The 21,240-nt window shown below is 36.9% G+C and overlaps 1 protein-coding gene and 1 long non-coding RNA gene across 2 annotated transcripts; one reads left to right on the forward strand and one right to left on the reverse strand.

The window, feature by feature from the left end:
* Nucleotides 1–3,267: 3,267 nt before the first annotated feature.
* Nucleotides 3,268–5,035, reverse strand: LOC112185544 (GDSL esterase/lipase EXL3). Its single transcript, XM_024323802.2, has 5 exons — nt 4,721–5,035; nt 4,476–4,606; nt 4,116–4,349; nt 3,754–4,009; nt 3,268–3,680 (listed from the first exon to the last, which is right to left on the reverse strand). Exons 1-5 carry the CDS (start codon nt 5,001–5,003, stop codon nt 3,496–3,498), a joined length of 1,089 nt encoding a protein of 362 aa, XP_024179570.1. The 5' UTR covers nt 5,004–5,035; the 3' UTR covers nt 3,268–3,495.
* A 1,753-nt stretch (nt 5,036–6,788) lies between these two features.
* LOC121051790 lies at nt 6,789–8,233 on the forward strand. Its single transcript, XR_005806936.1, has 2 exons — nt 6,789–7,135; nt 7,903–8,233. It is a non-coding gene; the product is annotated as an uncharacterized LOC121051790 (long non-coding RNA).
* The last annotated feature ends 13,007 nt before the right edge of the window (nt 8,234–21,240 follow it).

The raw sequence follows: 21,240 nt of genomic DNA on the forward strand, positions 1-21,240 counted from the left end.
CTTGAATTACTCATGATTGATTCTTGGTTGCGTGCTAATCTTGATGCTATGAAAGTAAGAGATTTCTGAGACAACAATGTTGAAGGCATAGTTTGTTCGAGTCTTTTGAGTCTTTGTTTTATTTTCTTTGTTTTGATTTTGCTAAGGGACTAGCAAAAGCTAAGTGTGGGGGAATTTGATAGGATCATAAATGCGACGAATATAGTGTGAAATCCCTTACACTTTTCTTAGCTATTTCCATTAAAAAGTCAGTTTTAACTTGTTTTCTTTTTAGGTAGTTCGTGGAGTGATTCAAGAGAAATAAGAGCTGAAAAGCAGCAACGAAGCCATGAAACATGAAGTACTGATGCATAGGACCAATTTTGATCAACCATTTGGCCGAAAATCACAAGGGAAATCCACGGAAATCGTTGTGAAAAACAGTTGCTGCAAAGCAGAAAACTGCAGTTTCAGAATCAGCTTTCTGGGAACGGTTTTGAGGAGCAATTATTGCATCATTCCAGCTTCACATTTGAAGATATGACCAGATATCCTTGAATACATGATGTTATAATTCAACTACAGCCAAAGAACAGGTCAAAATCATCAACGAGGCAGTAGGAAATCAAAGTCGAAATATGCTTCCCGATAAGGCAGAAACTGTCAGCTTTTCACGAAGCTTTTTGGGAGATCTTTTCCGGCGATTTTCTTGGAGTTTTTCCAGAAGGTTATTGATCATTATAGATGATATGATATCATAGAGCACGTGGGAGTCAAAAACCATCCAGAAACTTGTCAAGACGAAGTCGTTCCTTGTCCAAGAAGGAAGCTTCAGAGTCAGAAATTGAATCCTAGTCAAAACAGGACGGCTTTGCAGAATTCTTCTTTGGACGGATTTCCAGGGCATTTTTGGGAGGTTATTGCTGCTGTAAATATGAATGAGAGTCCTAAAATGATTCCTCAAGATTTTGGGAAGATTATTAAGGCTTGAAAATCATTTAATTATGCACCAAGTAGAGTAATCCTCAAGCGACTAGGGGAGGCTTTCAAAGCGGAATTGGAAAAGGAAACTTGGGCTGTGTATTCTATATATATAGAGGCTCTAAACACGTTGAAATTCACCATCCTACAGCGCCATCATCTTTTTCTTCTTTTTCTCTATTTGTTTTATTTTGGTTTTTAAAACAATGTGTAACTAACTATCTTTTTGTTAGGGGCAAGGTTTGAAGCCCCAATTATGTAGACCATATGTTTGTTTAAACTTAGTTTCTTGATCTGTGGTGTGGATTGGTTGTTTATCTCTGAATGATTGAAAACTTTTGCATGTGTTTGTTTTATGGTGGCCAACATAGGATTTATGCATGTAATTGGAGCTAGGTTTAGAAAATAATTCACCTAATCGTCTTGTTTTCTAATCCACAAGTATGCAAGGCTTTGAACAAAAGTTGACGTTTTAAACAACTAGAAGAGCATGCTAGGTAGGCGTTCCACACTAGACTGCAACTCTATAATCAATCGTTTCCATGAGATCTTAATGCTTCAAATATGTTGACACTATATGTGTTGTTGATAGGATAGCATTCTATACCTTGATTGCATGTTTGATAGGCTTAGCTATTGTGCGTTCACGTAGACTAAGTAATTAGGGAAACATTAATAAGGGACATGATTTGCTCCGACTTGTTTCTTGGTTGATTTCTGTTCACACCTTAGTAATTGAAACTAGGTTAACTTAACATTGTTTGAAAGTAATTGGTGGTGGATTTCCGAGTCTCTAACATGTTCTCCATCTTATTTTCTCAAAACCTAAAATAAAATTTGTTTTCTTTTTGTTTTCTCTTTTATTTTCGTAGGAACATAAAAACCCCAAAATATTGTTCTTGTTTAGGATTGCAGAGCCCTTTCTATCCCCTTATGTTTCCTGCCATCTTTTTCTCTCTTTTCTAGTGTTTGACGTTTTTGTTTTTGTTTAGTTTCAGATTTTACTTGTTTGATTTGTGTTTTAGTTAGTTTAAATTAGTTTGTTTTTATTGTGTGAATAATTAGTTACCCTCAATCCCCGGCTTGAACGATCCCTGCTTACTCTATATTGCTAACGACTACATCTTGCAGGGTTAAGTTGAGCGCTTGTTTTTAGCGTATCAAGAGGGTGTACAAGGGGTATCCGATTGGATATAAGGGCTCGGGTTGGGTATAAACTTGAGTGCTCGAATTGTGTATAAATTTGAGCGGTGTAATCTTGTACTTGTGTAAATCTCTCATTAGTGAAGGTGAAACTCTCCGAGGACGTAGGCAAGGATATTGGCCGAACCTCGTTAAATCTTGCTGTCTTCTTGGCTTGCTTAATTCTTATTTCCATCTCTACTAGTAGTACTTGCGTGACGGGGGATTAATTTGCCAACATCAAATACATGAATGATTCAAATGCAAGTTCATGAAAGGTTGAAAGAGCCTGAAGCTCACTCATGGAATCAAAGAGTCTAAAGCTAGCTCATATGTACTCATTTCGTTCTAGTCAACGAGATCTAAATTGCATTAATGAGTACTATGAAGAGACTACTATCAAATTCGAATTATGAATATAATGTTGCAACATATTCTAACTTTCATAAAGTTATGAATTACTTAGAGCTCTTGAAGAGCTTATATGGACATATCAATACGCAAAGATATTGATGAGTATGGCTAGGTATGCCATGATGATTTTTCAATGTTTTAAACTATACAAAGTTAAATGTGTCAATTTCTTTATATTGTTTAGCTCTTATTTTGTGTATGAATTTGAGCATATGAGATTGTTTCTAACCTTATCACATAAGTAAGGTTTATTGAAAATCGTCTAGCTTTGTTGGTATTGCTTAACCCTTACAGGTATGAAAATTTGTGATGAGCCCTTATATGCAAAGCATACATGGTCTCACTTCAGTGATAGACACATCAAACTACTATACATGGTACATGTAGCTTATCGCATATATAATTCAGGCTTGCAACAATCAGGGGGAGATTCTCATCAGGGGGAGCATCCAGAAGCATGCTACCTAGGATATATGCGCGTTGTGCTCTTTTTGTCCTTCGACCAGGGTTATTTTTTGTTCCATTGGGTTTTTGTTACCTGCCAAGGTTTTTTTTAACGAGGCAGCAATAAGCGCGTCCAATACTATCATTTATTGGTAGACATCCAATGGGGAGTGTTGTAAATATTATTATCTATGTGGATGTCCATGTAAATACTCATTAGTTATGTACTTTGATGTAAACCCTACCTCTATATAAAGGAGGCTAATGAGACTGAATGAGGATAATTCTGCTTCCTCCCAACTATTCTCTCTTCATCTTCTCCCTACTTTATAACAAATTTCACTTTGCTATTTTTTCCCCATCCAATAATAAATGGCAAGAAAAGAACAGTGGATGATACGAGCTAGAAACTTCAATAATATGAAAATATACAGATCCTTATGGATAATTTATTTCTATTGGTATCTGTCATGTGATTCTTCAGAGATGAAACCCTCATATCTCAACTCCTTTGAAAATAATAGAGGTGAGGATCCTGTATGCCTTCTCTGTAGGATGAAAGCTATCCCAGAATATGTACTTGGACACATCGTTACAAGTACCCGGGGTGTCTTTGTTACACAGAGGGCCAATTTCAAGATCTCCTGTTCCACAGCATCCTTTATCCACCACTTCAAAACCTGAATCGAAAAATCATTTCGGCGAAAAATTACTTTGTTAATACATTGAAAATGATGATGCATGAGACATTACCATATTGAGCAGGGTTTTGGATCAGGGAAAGCGCAGGGCTGTAGCTATCAAGGTACATGAGGTGTGCTTCTGGAAGTCTCTCATTGAGGGAATCTATAAGGTGGGAGAGCTTCGAGTTGAAAAGGGTTGCTGCTTGATTCCCGGTTTCGTAGCACGCTCTCTTTATACCTCCATTAAGTGTTCTCTGTGCTGGCAAACACCCAATTGGTGGTATACATATTACTCCGATCACTCTTAATCCCAGTGCATGAAGTTCCTGTAATTTCTCCCCACATTAATTAACATAAAGAGCATAAAGTACGGTTATGACACTCTCTAAACAAGTTGAACAGTGGTAACGTTTGCAATTGTTCGACTTGTACCTGCAAGAAATTTGAAGCTGATTCGATCATGAGATCTGTATAAGCTGGAATATCATAGTGAGGGCTCCTTAGTGGTGTAGAAAAATAATCAATTGCAAGGTCATTGCTTCCCATGGAAAGAAAGGAAATGCTTTTCGACAGTATAGTGGCTGTTCTTTCATTCCCAACTGCTGCAGTTATCTTGCTTTTGTATTTTTTAAACAAGTCTAATTGATCTGGTAGTGACAAGACAGACTGATACAAACAAAATTAAAACAAATCAAGGATGTATTTTTTTTTTTTTTGAAGTTTCATATATATGATAAGATATTATATGATGTATATAGTAAAGATTAATAGTGTGAAAGAGTTTATATATACAAGTAATTTGGCAGTGAGAGGGTCATATCCTGATCCTGCTGAGGCAAAACATACACCAGTAAGTAGGTCTTGAAGCTGCAATTTCGGATCCAGATAAGCCGGCAAAATCTTCTTCACTCCATACATTTCAGCTGAAAATTAATTTGCATAACTAATAAAAAATATTGTAGCAATAGTGGTATTATGGATATATGCAGAACAATTATAAACCACATAGAGCATGTGTTCCTAAGAATTTAGGTTACCAGCAAAATCTGAGGCGACTTTTCCATTGCTAAATCTTCCAGTAGGCTTTCCTCCCGCAAAGTCTCTCCCATAAGGTGGGAAATTGCTTTTGGCTATAGAAATGATGTAGTCATTATTGCCCGTGTCCATTATTGAATCTCCGAAAGTAAAAACTGCTCTAGTTGTTTTATTTGTGGCTGCTGTTACTGCAGCAACATTATGGGAGAGGAAAATGACTGCAATGATTGAGAAAATTTCGACAGATGAAGATGAAGGAACAAGTATTTGGGAGAGAAAAGCCATTGTAATATGTGGATACTTTTGCTTCTTCTACAAGCAATTGATTTTAGGGTCTTTATACCACAAATTCAGCTTCAACTCAATTAATATTTGGGCTAAAAATAATAATGGTGGTAGCTGTTAGATAATAGTTGGACTTAAATAATTATATTGATTGATGTCAATTGCATGAGAATTCCACAACATATTTGCTCAGTGGCGGAACTGTATAAGGGTCTAGGGGGGTCCGAATTCCTGCCAATTTGAATACTTCCTTAATTAGAGCTATACTATATTTGAAGTTTTGAACGCAACCCCCACCACTATATAATCTATCCTCTCTCTTTTAATACCATACCTAAATATATGAATTCCTTTAATCTTACCTTTTGTATTTGATTGATATTTTATTTTATAAGATATATATCAAACATTGAATTTTGATCCGACAAGAACTTAAATATGGTTGTAAAAATACATTAACTACTGTTAATTATTTGTTCTTTTTATACTTCAATTTTATGTTTAGGATGACAAAAAAAGTGTTTTTACATTGGACCCCCCCCCCCAAACTCTTAATCCTGGTTCCGCCCTTTGCTACCAGAAAATCCGTACAAATCAATGCACACAATTATTATGGAATGCAATTATGCAACTACATTAAATGGGTAGGGTATCAAACCTTTCATTGTACCTGATTGATAATGAATCATATATACAAAGTTTGTATTGTCGGTTCCGGTTCCAAGTCGGTTCCGGCAAAAAAAGTAACAACACCGAACCGGAAAAATATTGTCGGTTCCGGTTCCGGTTCCAACAAAAAATGTCCAAAAACAAAACCGAGTCCAGCCCTAATACAAACCATGCACCAGTTAAACACTTGGACAATGAATTATGCAATAGCCCTTTTGGGACGAAACCCTGGTAGTTCAGTTTAAACAATATCAGTACAATGCAATATGAATGTCGATCGAGGAATCTATCGACACAAATACGTGGGGAGAAGCTGACCTCAGAGTCTCCTAACCCAACATCCTTCAATCGAGACTTCATAATTCCTGAAAAGTTTTCACAAAATACGGTATGAAAATTTCAAATGTTAAGAGTCAAGTCAAGTCTCTTGGTCTTAATGGCCATTTCATTTTGTAGGTCTACGCAAGTAGTACTGAAGGAAGCTGCAGTCAAACCATAAAACCAACATCTCTACTATCTAGGATTCATTACCTTCATTATGTTTTTTTACTTTTTGATTCTGTAATTGTTACTTGAGTTTCTCTTCAGTGCAATTAAGAGGTGGAGAGGCCCAATCAATTTACCGTGGTAGGGGCTTTGGCTAATATTGTTCGATCATACGAGGTTGTTGAATCTCCAAAAACATTGAACGCGGATTTTATGTTTATTAGTATTATTATTATTTTATTTTTTTAACAGTGTTATAGCAGCATAACTTCAACAAGTTAATGCTTTCCTGGTCTACCTAAGATAGTGGTCTACCTAAGATAGCAGCAGCACTTGCTTTGTACTGTTTGCTTTAACTTAAAATATCTAGCTATTATGTTACTTAATTCAGCTGACTCTAAATCACATGTTTGGTTGGGTAAGCTGGCTTTAATCTAGTTAATATATAAATGCCCTATACATAGCCTTTATGCATAGTACCATAGCCTTTAAAAAACTCTCAATAGCGCCGAAAATTCTGCTATCCACCTAGGTGAGGGTCACCTGGTGACGTGGCAGAACGACAGCCGCCAATCAGTTGGTGTGGGCCATAGGTCAGACCCGATCTGCCTAACCTGGAAGTCTCCGTTACCGTCATCTTAGAAACGGGTTTGAAGAAAAAAAAAAAATTGTAATTGAGAGAGAGAGAGAGAGGACGGGTAAAAAGTGGGTCTATTGTTCTTCTTCTTCTTCACCGCCCCCGTGCTCAGATACAAGCTCCCCAAACCCGAAAATTCATTGAGGTAGAAAGGAGTCGAGGTACCTCCCTCTGGTACGCTCCCCAAAGCCATATCACCGATCATGGGATCGCTTAATCCTATTCTCGCCTCCGCCGAAAAACCGAGATTGGATTCACAAAAACACAAGATTGGGAGGTCACCAACCAAGCCTGGAGCTGATTCCAAGCAGAATCGGTTCACACTGTCACAAAAACTGAGGTACCCATCTTAAATTTGATTGCTTTTTACCTTGAATTTGTGTTCTTTGATTGGTTTTCCAATTGGGTCAATTGGGTTTTTGAGTTGCAGTGGTAAACAAGATTAGTTGATATAGGATTAGGGATATCTGGAAAAATTTGTTCGTGGGCAAATTGTAAGTTGCTGGGGGTGGGAAAGAGAAGAGGAGGGATTCAAGATTGTGGTGGACATCGGGGGAAGAGTTTGGGTTTGTTTCCGAAGATTTAGATCGAGTTTGGGGGATAGCTTTTATCAGGGAAAGAGGTGTGTGTTTGATATTGGTTTGTATGTGTTGTATTCTGAAAATAGAACCCAAAATTAAGTTGCATTCTGTTATGGATTTAACAGTTATAACTGTTCTGTTGTAACCTCCCTTCTCAATTCTTCCTTTTGTCTACAATATTTTGGTTAGTTTTACATTTGATTGCGATCCAACTTGGCTTCCCTTGCTTATGTTTCTACATCCATGATCATAAGTGATAGAGAGAGAGACCCTTCAGTAATTCACATCTTCAGTGTAGTGAAGCTGGCATACTTTAATTAGTTGAAGCACCATGTAGCATCACTCACTGTCTTAGGGACTGGCCTTATTCTTATGCTTCCTTTTTGGCTGATAACCATGTTGTGCATTAGTGAAATATTTCTTAAGTATTGTACTATGTACGTGTACCTAAGCTACTTTGTAGTGATGAAGATTGTGCTTCCCATCACCCAATCACTGATCACAAACGTTGTGATTGTTGTTGCAGGATTCGGTTTGTACAGTTGTTGTCTTGACAGCCGTAATAGTCATTGTATAATATGTGATATTGTTAGTGGGCAAGGTTTCGTGGCCATAGGAGGTTAATATCCAGATACTTGCGGTGAGGTGAAGTTCGGATCGGAGTTGGATGAAGGTGGTGGTTGGGTCGAGGATTGGTGGCCATCGTCAGTTTCGGTGGTTCTGTGTTCCTTGCATAACTCGAAATGGGCCTGGGCGTTTGGGGTTTTTGTGTTTTTACTTATTTTGTACGTTTTTTTTTTTTTTATGAATGGTTTTTTGATAATTTATTTTAATAAACTACAGTTTGTTATCTCAAATTTGTCCATGACATAAAATTAAAATGCCTAAAAAAAATGAAAAATTTATGAAATTAAGCTCTCTAAGTGGACATTGAACTGTTGTAGGAATAATTTTTTTCAGATTTTGTACATAAGTCAAAGCTAGAGCTTATGCGAGATGGTCATAAACAAGGTCTTGATAGATTGGAAACTTGTGCATTATTGTTAGTTATATTGAAGTTATTATGGTTGATTAAGTGAATCGATTTTGAAATGAAGCCGAAAGCCGTTAATATTTTTACACCAAGTCAACGCTTTGTACAAGCCCAAACTACCCTAAGGGGAGCGGCACCATCTGCGGACAAACATCCCAGAATTTTTACAGCGGTTGGTAGACCCCCTACCCACGAGAGTGTGGGAGCTGAAAGATCAAAAAATTGAATTTCCAAGGACCGGTTACGAGCATATTAGTTATATGTTCTATTTAGGGTATCGAGTTGACCGGGTAGATTAAGGCGCAACCGAAGGCTGAAAGCCTGAAATCACTGAATTTTCTACCACTATCATATATTCATACGCGGACAACATCCAACGGTAACATTTAAAAAAATCCATTTCGTCCCCCATTTTGCTCATGGAGAGTAACGACCCTAATAAACAAGTTATACTACATTACTAGGCATGTAAGGTTTACGTGCGATCCAACAATTTTGAAATGGAAATCGATTAATCCGAAAATTCTCATATGTTTATACAACAGTGATAGGTATTGTGTAAAAAAATTAGGCCGATCCGCCGTGAATAAGGCACCCAATAGAGCGGTCAATGCTTTGCACAAACAAACTTCCCTAAGGGGAGCAGCACCATGAGCGGACAAACATCCCATAATTTTTACAACGGTTGGTACACTCCCTACCCACGAGAGTGTGGGATCTAAAAGATCGAAAAAGTGAATTTTAAAGGACCGGCTACGAGCATATTTGTTTTATGTTCTATTTAGGGTATCGAGTTGACCAGATAGATCGGGTTTCAACTAAAGGCGGAAATCGCTGAAACTTCTACCACAGTCATATATTTGTGCGCGGACAACATCCAACGGTGCATTTTAAAAAATTCCATTTCGTACCCCATTTTGCTCATGAAGGGTAACAAGCCTAATAAAACAAGTTGCACTACATTAGTAGGCATATAAGGATTATGTGGGATCCAAAAGTTCTGAAATGGAAATCAATCAATATGAAAATTCTCATATGTTTATACAACAGTAATAGGTATTGTCTAAAAAAATTAGGTTGATCCACCTTGAATAAGGCACCCAATGGAGCGGTCAACGCTTTGCACACACAAGCTTCCCTAAGGGGAGCGGCACCATGTGCGGACAAACATCCCGGAATTTTGACATTCGTAAGTAGACCCCCTACCCACGAGAGTGTGGGAGCTGGAAAATAGAAAAAAGTGAATTGCCAAGTACCGGTTATGAGCATATTTGTTTTATGTTCTATTTAATGTATCGAGTTGACCGGGTAGATCGAGGTCTAGCCGAAGGCAGAAATTGCTGAAATTTCTACCACTACCATATATTCATATGCGAACAACATCCAACGGTGTATTTTAAAGAAATTCCATTTCGTCCCTCATTTTGCTCATGGAGAGTCACAAGCCTAATAAACAAGTTATACTACATTACTAAGCATATAAGGATTATGTGCGATCCAAAAATTATGAAATGGAAATCGATAAATCTAAAAATTCTCGTATGTTTATACAACAGTGATGGGTATTGTATAAAAAAAATTAGGCCGATCCGCCTTGAATAAGGCACCTAACGGAGCGGTCAACGCTTTGCACACGCAAGCTTCCCTAAGGGGAGTGGCACCATGCGTGGACAAACATCCCGGAATTTTTACATCCGTAAGTAGACCCCCTACCCACGAGAGTATGAGAGCTGAAAGATAGAAAAAATGAATTGGCAAGGACCGGTTACGAGCAGATTTGTTTTATGTTCTATTTAGGGTATCAAGTTGACCGTGTAAATAGATGCCGAACCGAAGGACGAAATTTCTACCACTACCATATATTCATATGCGGACAACATCTGACGGTGTATTTTAAAAATCCCATTTCCTCCCCCATTTTGCTCATGGAGGGTAACAAGCCTAATAAACAAATTATACCATATTATTAGGCATATAAGGATTATGTGCGATCTAAAAATTCTAAAATAGAAATTGATCAATCTGAAAATTCTCATATGTTTATACAATAGTGATAGGTATTGTCTGAAAAAATTAGGCCGATCCGCCTTGAATAAGGCACCCAACGTAGCGGTCAACACTTTGCACACACAAAATTCCCTAAGGGAAGCGGCACCTTGCGCGGACAAGCGTCCCGGAATTGTTACATCCGTAAGTAGACCGCTTACCCACGAGAGTGTGGGAGCTGAAAAATCGGAAAAATGAATTGGCAAGGACCGGTTACTAGCATATTTGTTTTATGTTCTAGTTAGGGTATCGAGTTGACCGGGTAGATCGAGGCCGAGCCGAAGGCGGAAATGGGTGAAATTTCTGCCACTACCATATATTCATATGCCAACAACATGATGTCGCTCTAAGCAGCACGCAATTTAACCCTGAAATATCGTTAGTAGTATAAGCAAATAGGGATCGTTCTATTCAGGGGATTGAGGGTACACCTGTCATTGTCAAACAAATAAACAATTAAAATTAAAACAAAGTATAATATTTACAAAGATATTCACAAGTATAAACATTATTTACGAAAAAGGGGGGATTTTGTTTTTGGTTCTTTCGAAAATAAAACTAAGTTAACAAAATAATTAAAATGCAAAAAAACATAAAAATACAAATGGAGTGAGAGAACAAAGATCAAAAACCGAAACATATGATTAAAATTGATTCAAACCCTAATATTGTTCATCTAAGTCATGAGAGAGGAGTTGATCATGTGAAACGTTAAAAGCAAACAATTTCCCATATTTTACTTTTCAATGCTAATTAACCTAAGCGAAAGCACCTAGATCAATCCTATCAAACATGCATTCAAGCACTAGAAAGCTAGTTAATCACAACATGTTTAATGCATTACACATAAAGAAAGGCTATCAACTCAAGTGTACAACTTAGTATGGAAAAGTCCACCTAATTGCAATCCTCGTTAATTAAATTCGATCTTTGTGCAAAACCTTTACTACTTTGATTTAAGTTTACACAAAACGAAAAGTCGATTTCATGTTCTTAAACCTAGCAACAATTATGCATAAACCCTATAAGTGTCGACCCAAATAAGATTAATACACAAAGGATATCTATAACGCAAATTTAATTAAGCAAACCCACATAAGCAACTCTCGAAGAACAATGATATGAATCTGAAAATATCAATTAATCATAAAAATTCCAGAAATAATACTTTGTTCATACATATATGTCAACTAGAACAAACCCAACGAAATCAAAGCAAAGGTTACAAAGGAGAATCGGATTACACCGTGAGATGGAGATACGATGAACGAATTGAGGATGTAGTCTCTTGAATCTCGAAAGCAAGCTTCAAGGATGATGATGGAGGATGATGCTCACGGCAATTCTTCTTCTCCCTTGGCCTTGCTTGAACTCGTGGCTTGCTCTAGAGGGTGGAAAGGAAAATGGAAAGGAAATGGAGAGACAAGGAGATGGAATGGATGAAGGAAGATGTGTTATGGATTCAGGAAAATTGGTTATTGAGAGTGAGAGGAGAAGGTGTTTAAATAGGGAAGAAAAAGAAGAGTGAAATGATGAGATGAAGAAAAATAATGAAAGTGGAGTATGAGAGTGGTTTGTAAAATATGTAAAAGATGAGGTAATGATGAAAGCAAAGCATGAAGGTGAAGGAATGTGGAAGTGATGATGATCTTTTAGAGTAGAAAAAATGTATCCAAGGAAAAAGAAATGTTTTCTTCATATGGGTGGGAAACATGAATATGTGGTGTTGAGCTGTTTTTAGGTCAGTTTCTGCCCCTTTATTCCTTCAATTATTTCTCCATCAAAACTTCATATTGGGCCTCCGATTTCTTCATATCAAATGTTCCTCTATGAGTGTAGATCATCCTGACAAATTTTCAGAGCTTCAATCCATGTGGTTGGGCAGGAAATGCTGCTGGACCTCTTACAGGTCCAGTTTTCCGGTTTTGCTTCTGTAGAAAATTGGGCTGATTGTTTGAAGGCCTTCCACTCATATTTTGCTCTGGCACTCTTCATAAGAAATGATCCTTTGGGTGTCTAGAATGGATCTGAAAGGTTTCAGCTCATTTGAAGTTCATTTGGTCAGGCGGCCGCTCCTTCTTCTTTGCTTGGCTTGGTTTCTCCTAGTCGGAGTAGAAATATGTGTAAAATTGATCTTTTAGTACATTTCCATTTTTCTCCATCATTTGCAGGTAATTATGGACCTAACGCTCATTTCACCTTCATCTACTCCAATGTACCTAAAAATAGAAATTGAATTAAAAATCGATTCAGTTAAGGAATTAACTAAGCAAAATGTGAGGAATTAACTATTAAAATATCACATTAAAATGCTCCTATCACAACATCCGACGTTGAATTTTTAAAAATTACATTTCGTACTCCATTTTGCTCATAGAGGGTAACAAGCCTAATAAACTAGTTATACTACATTAGTAGGCATATAAGGATTATGTTTGGTCCAAAAAAATCTGAAAATTCCCATATATTTATACAATAGTGATATGTGTTGTCTGAAAAAATTAGGCCGATCTGCCTTGAATAAGGCACCCAACGGAGCAGTCAACGCTTTGCACACACAAAATTCCCTAAGGGAAGCGGCACCTTGCGTGGACAAGCATCCTGGAATTTATACATCCATAAGTAGATTCCCTACCCACGAGAGTGTGGGAGCTGAAAGATCGGAAAAATGAATTGGTAAGGATCGGTTACTATCAAATTTGTTTTATATCCTATTTAGGGTATCGAGTTGACCGGGTAGATCAAGACCGAGCCGAAGGCGGAAATGGGTGAAATTTCTGCCACTACCATATATTTGTATGCCAACAACATCCGACGGTGAATTTTTAAAAATTACATTTCGTCCTCCATTTTGCTCATGGAGGGTAACAAGCCTAATAAACTAGTTATACTACATTAGTAGGCATATAAGGATTATGTGCGGTCCAAAAAAACTGAAATGGAAATCGATCAATCTAAAGATTCCCATATATTTATACAACAATGATAGGTATTGTGTAAAAAAATTAGGCCGATTAGCCGTGAATAAGGCACCCAACGGAGCGGTCAACGCTTTGCACAAGCAAACTTCCCTAAGGGGAGGGGCACCATGCGGGGGCAAACGTTCTAGAATTTTGACATCCGTAAGTAGACCCCCTACCCACAAGAGTGTGGGAGCTGAAAGATCGAAAAAAGTGAATTGCCAAGGACCGGTTACAAGCATATTTGTTTTATGTTCTATTTAGGATATCGAGTTGACTGGGTAGATTGAGGTCCAACCGAAGGCGGAAATCTCCGAAATTTCTACCACTACCATATATTTGTATGCGGACAATATTTGGCGGTGCATTTAAAAAAATTCCATGTCCTCTTCCATTTTGCTCATGGAGGGTAATAAGCCTAATAAACATGTTATACTATAGTACTAGGCATATGAGGATTATGTGCGATCCCAAAATTCTAAAATGGAAATCGATCAATTTGAAAATTTCCATATATTTATACAACAATGATAGGTATTTTGTAAAAAAATTAGGCCGATCCACCGTGAATAAGGCACCCAATGGAGCGGTCAACGCTTTGCACAAGCAAACTTCCTTAAGAGGAGCAGCACCATGCGTGGGCAAACGTTCCGGAATTTTGACATCCGTAAGTAGACCTCCTACCCATGAGAGTGTGGGAGCTGAAAGATAAAAAAAAATGAATTGCCAAGGACCTGTTACGAGCATATTTGTTTTATGTTCTATTTAGGATATCGAGTTGACCGGGTAGATCGAGGTCGAACTGAAGGCGGAAATCGCTGAAATTTATACCACTACCATATATTCGTATGCGGACGACATCAACAGTGCATTTTTAAAAATTCAATTTCCTCCCCCATTTTTCTCATGGAGGGTTTTAGTTTTGAATAACCCTAATAAACAAGTTATATTTAAATTGCTGAAAATGTTTGAGATGTACCATGTCTTTATTTATAGTTTTGTTAATTTATATCGTTAGTAGTAAATTGGTATGACATGAACAAATTGTCAAATTTCTATTTGATTGTGGACACAAACTGTGCATTATTTAATGGTAATTAATGAATTAAAAAAAGTTGATAATAATTTCTATAAAAAAAAAGGTTAAAACGGCGGCGTTTTTCAATTTTCAATTTTGCATTCTTTCCCTCCACCGGACCAATTTTACCTTTATGTCCACTAGTATTTATAGAAACTAACCCTAGAAACTCAACACAATCTCTCTTTCTTCCTCGGCCGCACACATAATTCTCTCCTCTCTCGTTTCCACTTCTCTCTGCCATCATCGGAGACCACCATTTCCGGCCACCAATTCAAAACACACCACCCCCAATCGATTCTGGACCCAATTCCGATCAAAACCCAAGAAGATCACTGCCATCCACCGCCGCCAGCCTCATCACGCGACCATCAAAGTCGCGACAGCCATTTCCTCAACACGCCCCCGCCATGACATCAAAATCCAGAAGCCTCGCCGCCGGCCGTACCTCGAAGGACCCTGCACGTTCCATCGCCGGAATCCTAGACCCTGGGTTTCTCCGGTCTTCCTTCTCCAAATCAAATCGAGCTCCAATACCTCCAAGAATGGAGTCAGTGCCTCTCCTTTTATCAAAACCAAGGGCTCGACTTCTGATTTCAACCAGAGCCGTCGCGGACGCCGCCGGATTATCCTCTTCGTTCTGGTAGCCCATTCTCCCAAGCCTCTCATTCGTTAATAGGCTGAGTTTCAATTTCACTCTAATGGAGTTATTAATGTTCAGTTCTTTTGATTGTTGTTCTTGAATTTCGTACTTGGAGGAAATAGGGGAAATTGAAATGTAAAGGGGAGCTTCTGGTCTTGATTTCGATTGATTTTTAAAGGGATGATGAGGAACTAAGGAGGATTGCGTGAAGTCTCGGCAGAAAAGTACAAGGTAAGAATTCCAAGCTTTTGCGTTGTGAATGTGTTTCTGTTGGGATTTTGAGATTAATTATATCTATAATTTTGTGGTGGAGATGGATATACGGAATTGATGTATAAAAGCAGTAGATTGATTGAATTTGGGATGTCTATGAATTTTATTAATACGGAATTGAAATGCTTCTTGATAGGAGCATTTTAATGTGATATTTTAATAGTTAATTTCTCACATTTTACTTAGTTAATTCCTTAACTGAATCGATTTTTAATTCAATTTCTATTTTTAGGTACATTGGAGTAGATGAAGGTGAAATGAGCGTTAGGTCCATAATTACCTGGAAATGATGGAGAAAAATGGAAATGTACTAAAAGATCAATTTTGCACATATTCCTACTCCGAGGAGAAACCAAGCCAAGCAAAGAAGGAGCGGCTGCCTGATCAAATGAACTTCAAATGAGCTGAAACCTTCCAGATCCATTCTAGACACCCAAAGGAACATTTCATATGAAGAGTGCAAGATCCATATAGAAGTGGAAGGCCTTCAAACAATCAGTCCAATTTTCTGCAGAAGCAAAACTGGAAAACTAGACCTGTGAGGAGTCCAGCAGAATTTCTGGCCCAACCACATGGATTGAAGCTCTGAAAATTTATCAGGATGATCTACACTCATAGAGGAACATTTGATATGAAGAAATCGGAGGCCCAATATGAAGTTTTGATGGAGAAATAATTGAAGGAATAAAGGGGCAGAAACTGACCTGAAAACAGCTCAACACCACATGTTCATGTTTCCTACCCACATGAAGAAAGTATTTCTTTTTCCTTGGATACATTTTTCTACTCTAAAAGATCATCATCACTTCCACATTTCCTCACCTTCATGCTTTGCTTTCATCATTACCTCATCTTTTACATATTTTACAAACCACTCTCATACTCCACTTTCATTATTTTTCTTCATCTCATCATTTCACTCTTCTTTTTCTTCCCTATTTAAACACATTCTCCTCTCACTCTCAATCACCAATTTCTGAATCCATAACACATTCCTTCATCCATTTCATCTTCTTTATCTCTCCATTTCCTCTCCATATTTCTTTTCCATTCTCTAGTTTTCTTGTTCTTCATTTTCAAGCCAAGAGAAAGAGAAGCCATGCAATACATCATTTTCCTAACCGTCATCCACCCTTGTGTCGTCCCTAGAAGATTGCTTGCTTTCAAGGATCTTCAAGTTCTTCGTCTCAAGGCTTTATCATTCATCTTTCAAGGTGTATTATATCCTTTCTCTTGTTTTCTTTGTTTGATTTTGTAAGACTATGAATTCTAGTTAACAAATAATGTTAAGGGCAAAGTTTAAAGCCCATTTATATGTTTTGAAATAAAGTTGTAATTTCTTTGTGTTGATTTCTATGTTGCTTATGTGAGATTGCTTAATTGATTTTGGTTTATAGAAAACTCTTATATGTATGTGTTCTTTGGTGGCCAACTTGGGATATATGCATGTAATTGGTGCTAGAATTAGGTAAACAATTCACCTAATAGTTTTGTGAACCTATTTCATAAGTAGTAAAGGCTTTGGACAAAAGTCGAAATCAATTAAGGAGGATTGCAAATAGATGAACTTTTTCATACTAGGTTGTGCACTTTGGTTGACATCCTTTCTTTGTTCTTCATGCAATGAATGTGTTCTTGATTAGCTAGCTTTCTAGACTATGATTGCATGTTCAATAGGATTGATTTAGGTGCTTTCACTTAGATCAATTATTCAAGGAAAGTAAAATATGAGAAATTGTTTGCTTATTAACGTTTCACATGGTCAACTTATTTCTCATGACATTAGATAATCAACTATAGGAATTATAATTGGATTTCATTCATATGGAATTGGTTTTGATCTTTGTTTCTTATGTTTCATTCTTGTACATGTGTTTTTATATTTTCTTTATTTTATTTATTTTAATTTTCAATTCTATAATCCAAAAACAGAATCCCCCCTTTTTTCGTAAATAATGTTTATAGTTGTGAATATATTTGTGAATATTATACTTTGTTTTAATTTTAATTGTTTAATTGTTTGACAATGACAGGTGTACCCTCAATCCCCGGAATAGAACGATCCCTACTTACTTATATTACTAACGACATTTCAGGGTTAAATTATGCGCTTGCTTTTAGCGCATCACTTCTGCAATTTGTTTCGGGTTTACAGTAGTTGAACTAAAATTTGCGGTCTTTCTTTATGTTCAAATATCTTCCAAGGGAACTAACAAAAAAGAAGATAGGTATTCATAATCCAGTAGTGATCAAGCAGTTTCAATTGACAATGGAGGAAGCTAGAGTTTGAACAACCCATTTCAAATATGTAAATGGATCATCCTTTTGTTTGATCTGAAATTTGTTCTCTGTTTTTTGTTCGTCTTTTTTGGCTTTTTAACTTTACAGTTGATGAGCTGCTGAAGAACATATTTGAGGTTAGACCCTATTTCTCTTTCAAGTTTGCTCGATCTGAGCTCTTAAAGTTTTGAACTTTGTGATATGCAGCACCAGATAATGAAACCCTTTACTCATTACAGTTTAATCATTTAGCTTTGCTTTTCTTTTGGAAATTATTTACTGCTGAATCTTAAATCAGTTTTATGGACTTGATCTGGGTCTCTGATGCATTGCATTTTGGGCTTTTCCTCATATTTTGGGTTGTTAGATTGATTAGCATGAAGTTCATCTTCTATGTTTTGAAGAGACTTGCTGTATTTATTAATTAATACTCAATCAATTTTCTGGCACTCTTCCTTCTGAGCTTGGTTATCTGGTCAACTTGCTGACCTTGTAAGCTCATCAAATCCTCCTTTTTTCAGAGTCTCTTCTGTGGATAAATGCATGCTGCATGTTGCTAATGCAAAAACTTGTTCTATTTTCAGGCTTTGTAGGAAGTGCAATGAAACATTCAGAAGACTGGAGGGGGAAAGATCAGAAATGCTCAAGCGTCAATCAAATGTTGTACGAGCACTTAAATGCAGCTCAAGACGTAATTTCTACTTTCTGAATTTATATGAAACTATCAAAACCCTAGTATTTTTTCTAGAAAGTGTAGAATCAAATGACATTAACTTTGAAGCATGGATGGTTGAAATGAAAGGCATAACCTATCACAACAGCAAACATGGTAATCAGACTACAGTTAAAAACTGTAGTTTGATTCATTTGTTGGCCTAGTGCGGTCACGTTTCCAAATTTGTTATGTGTTTGACTCTAAACAAAACCTCAAACTCCAAATTTCTGTTATGTTTAAGTTGTATTATTGTTCCACTCTAATTGTAAAGAATTGCTCTTAGGCTTCACATATGATATAGTCGCTATAATTCTGTCTTAATTCTAGGTTTTCCATGTTGTGGTGCACACTCCTGTGATGTATATTCTGAGTTAAATATTGACAATTGAATGGTGCTACAGATAAATATAACAATGTTCTAACGTGCAAGCTCTAGATCTGTACGCTTGTTTATTGAGAAATCCATGTTTTTGTTTGTAATAAAATCATAATTAACTTGGCTAACAATTAGGAGTTTTGGTATGGCAATATCAACTAGGGTTCTAGGGGTTCCAGAAAAGGTCTAAGGTAATTGGTTTAGGTATCCCAGTATCAATGCAAAGGACTATCCTTAATTGGCAAAGGGTTCATCAAAATGAAGAGGAACTTGGGGCACAAAGAGGAATACAAATACAAGAATGTACGATGTACCAATCTTCACCATCATTCCAGAGATAAGTACATATTTTCTAAAGGAAACCCAAAATTTTTACTGCTCTGAATAAAGAAATGTGTGACTATGTTGCAATAAGAACACCCTCTATTACACATAAAAATTTGTGTTACTAAACCTATAAAGCTATACCGACTGCCTTCTCTAGGCATAGTTTGTTGAAATCCCTTCTTTCCTATATGCAGTGTATTGTAATGGGAACAAAGCTACTTCACCTACGGTAAGATGCTTGGAATAAATTCTCAATCACAGCTATGATTTTTCCTCAATCTTCATACTGTACAGTCTACATTGTGCAGGCTGCAAACATCTCATGGATATGAATCCAATGTCTTTTAAACCATCTCATGGACATTGTGCAGGCTGCAAACATCTGGTTTTACTTTGATCCACCACCACAAAGCAAATAAATCATACACCAGCACAAATGGCTTCTGTAACAAAAAACACCTTAAGAAGTAAATCAACTGAATCGGCGCGGGCTGGCACCAAATTTTATATAGTAACTTGTGTATATGTGTGAGGGAGAGACAGACCTCCTGTCCAAGAGAAGCAGCAAAACTTGGCGTCATTAAGATGTTTAACATCAAGCCCTATAAACCAAGATCCGACACTGACATCATCATGGACATAGGTACAGAGAATATCTCTGCAGAATAACTCACAGAATTGAAGTTAGTGCTTTGCATAGTGATAAATGAAGGAACCAGTTTATCGAAAATAATTCAGATCAAAAATAGTTTAGCGGAAGGAAGACTCACCTATTTATTCAAACAAATTTGGTCAGACCTTGAGAAATGTCATACATCTCACATGAAGCATGGCAAAAATATATGTTGGATGCAGAAACATAATTTCAGTATACCATCTTTGATTTCAGCTGCATATAGACTTTTATGCGTTTGCAAAACCCCATATACAACACCATCGCTTAAATCCCATATAATCAAGCTTGCTGAAATTGCAGTTCTTCAGAAAAATCTAACCATCTTTAATCTTAATCATGAATATACTTGGCAACTACATATGGATATGCACAGATGCATATACACCATCAACAACATGTACATTGTCACTAAAACCCCGTATCAAACTCACAATTATACAGAAAAGTAACCATATCTTTGATGCCAGTCATGACCATAATATTCACACACACACACACACACACACACAAACAGATTCCACCAAGACCCAAAATTAGGAACACGTAAGAAATATATACAAAAGCTTCACCCCATGAAAGTTTGGTTAAGAAAACAGACTTTTCTGCATAACATCTTCAATTAAGAGTTCATATAGAAACCCAGATGCATATACATACAGACATGGTACTCACCAATTACATCAATTCTTTTTTGTACTTGATGAAACTAATGATGATAGGAGCTGTAGACAAATAAATGAAGACAAGTTTTAGTGAAGAGAAGAGAAAGAAAACAAAACTAAAAACAAACCTTTCTAACAAACAACACAAAATGGTTCAACTTCTAAACATGCATTTCAAAAACACTATCAGTCATTGACAAAACATAAACCTGATAAGAAAATATTGGCTAATAGGAACTCAGCAGAACAACTCACCAGAATTCAAGTTAGTTAGTGCTCTGCACAGTGATAAATGAAGGAACCAGTTTATCGGAAAGAATTCAGACCAAAAATAGTTTAGCAGAAGGAAGACTCACCAATTTATTCAAACAAATTTGGCCAGACCTTGAGAAATGACATACATCTCACCTGAAGCATGGCGAAAATATCTGTTGGACGCAGAAACATAATTTCAGTATAACATCGTCAAGATTTGGCATGAAATGCATGGCTGTAAATCTGTGACTCATACCATTAGTTTAGGCATATTTTATGTCAAGATGTGACTATTATATGTAGTTGGCAGGATCTCTGAAGATTTAACAAACCAAGAGTGGTTCCTGAACTTGATCAAATTTTGTTGGTTGTTCTTGCTATGAGAATACAGAAAACAGATATGTATAAAACTGTCTAAAACGGAATGAATGTACATAAACCTCCAAGAGCTTGCAAATCTCATGAAGCTATGCAAAATAAAACCTATTACCAAGCAAATTTACAAAGACTATTTTTACAGAAACTGCACATCTTCGAACT

The sequence above is a fragment of the Rosa chinensis genome, chromosome 2, assembly GCF_002994745.2.
Source record: "Rosa chinensis cultivar Old Blush chromosome 2, RchiOBHm-V2, whole genome shotgun sequence".
NCBI lineage: Eukaryota > Viridiplantae > Streptophyta > Magnoliopsida > Rosales > Rosaceae > Rosa > Rosa chinensis.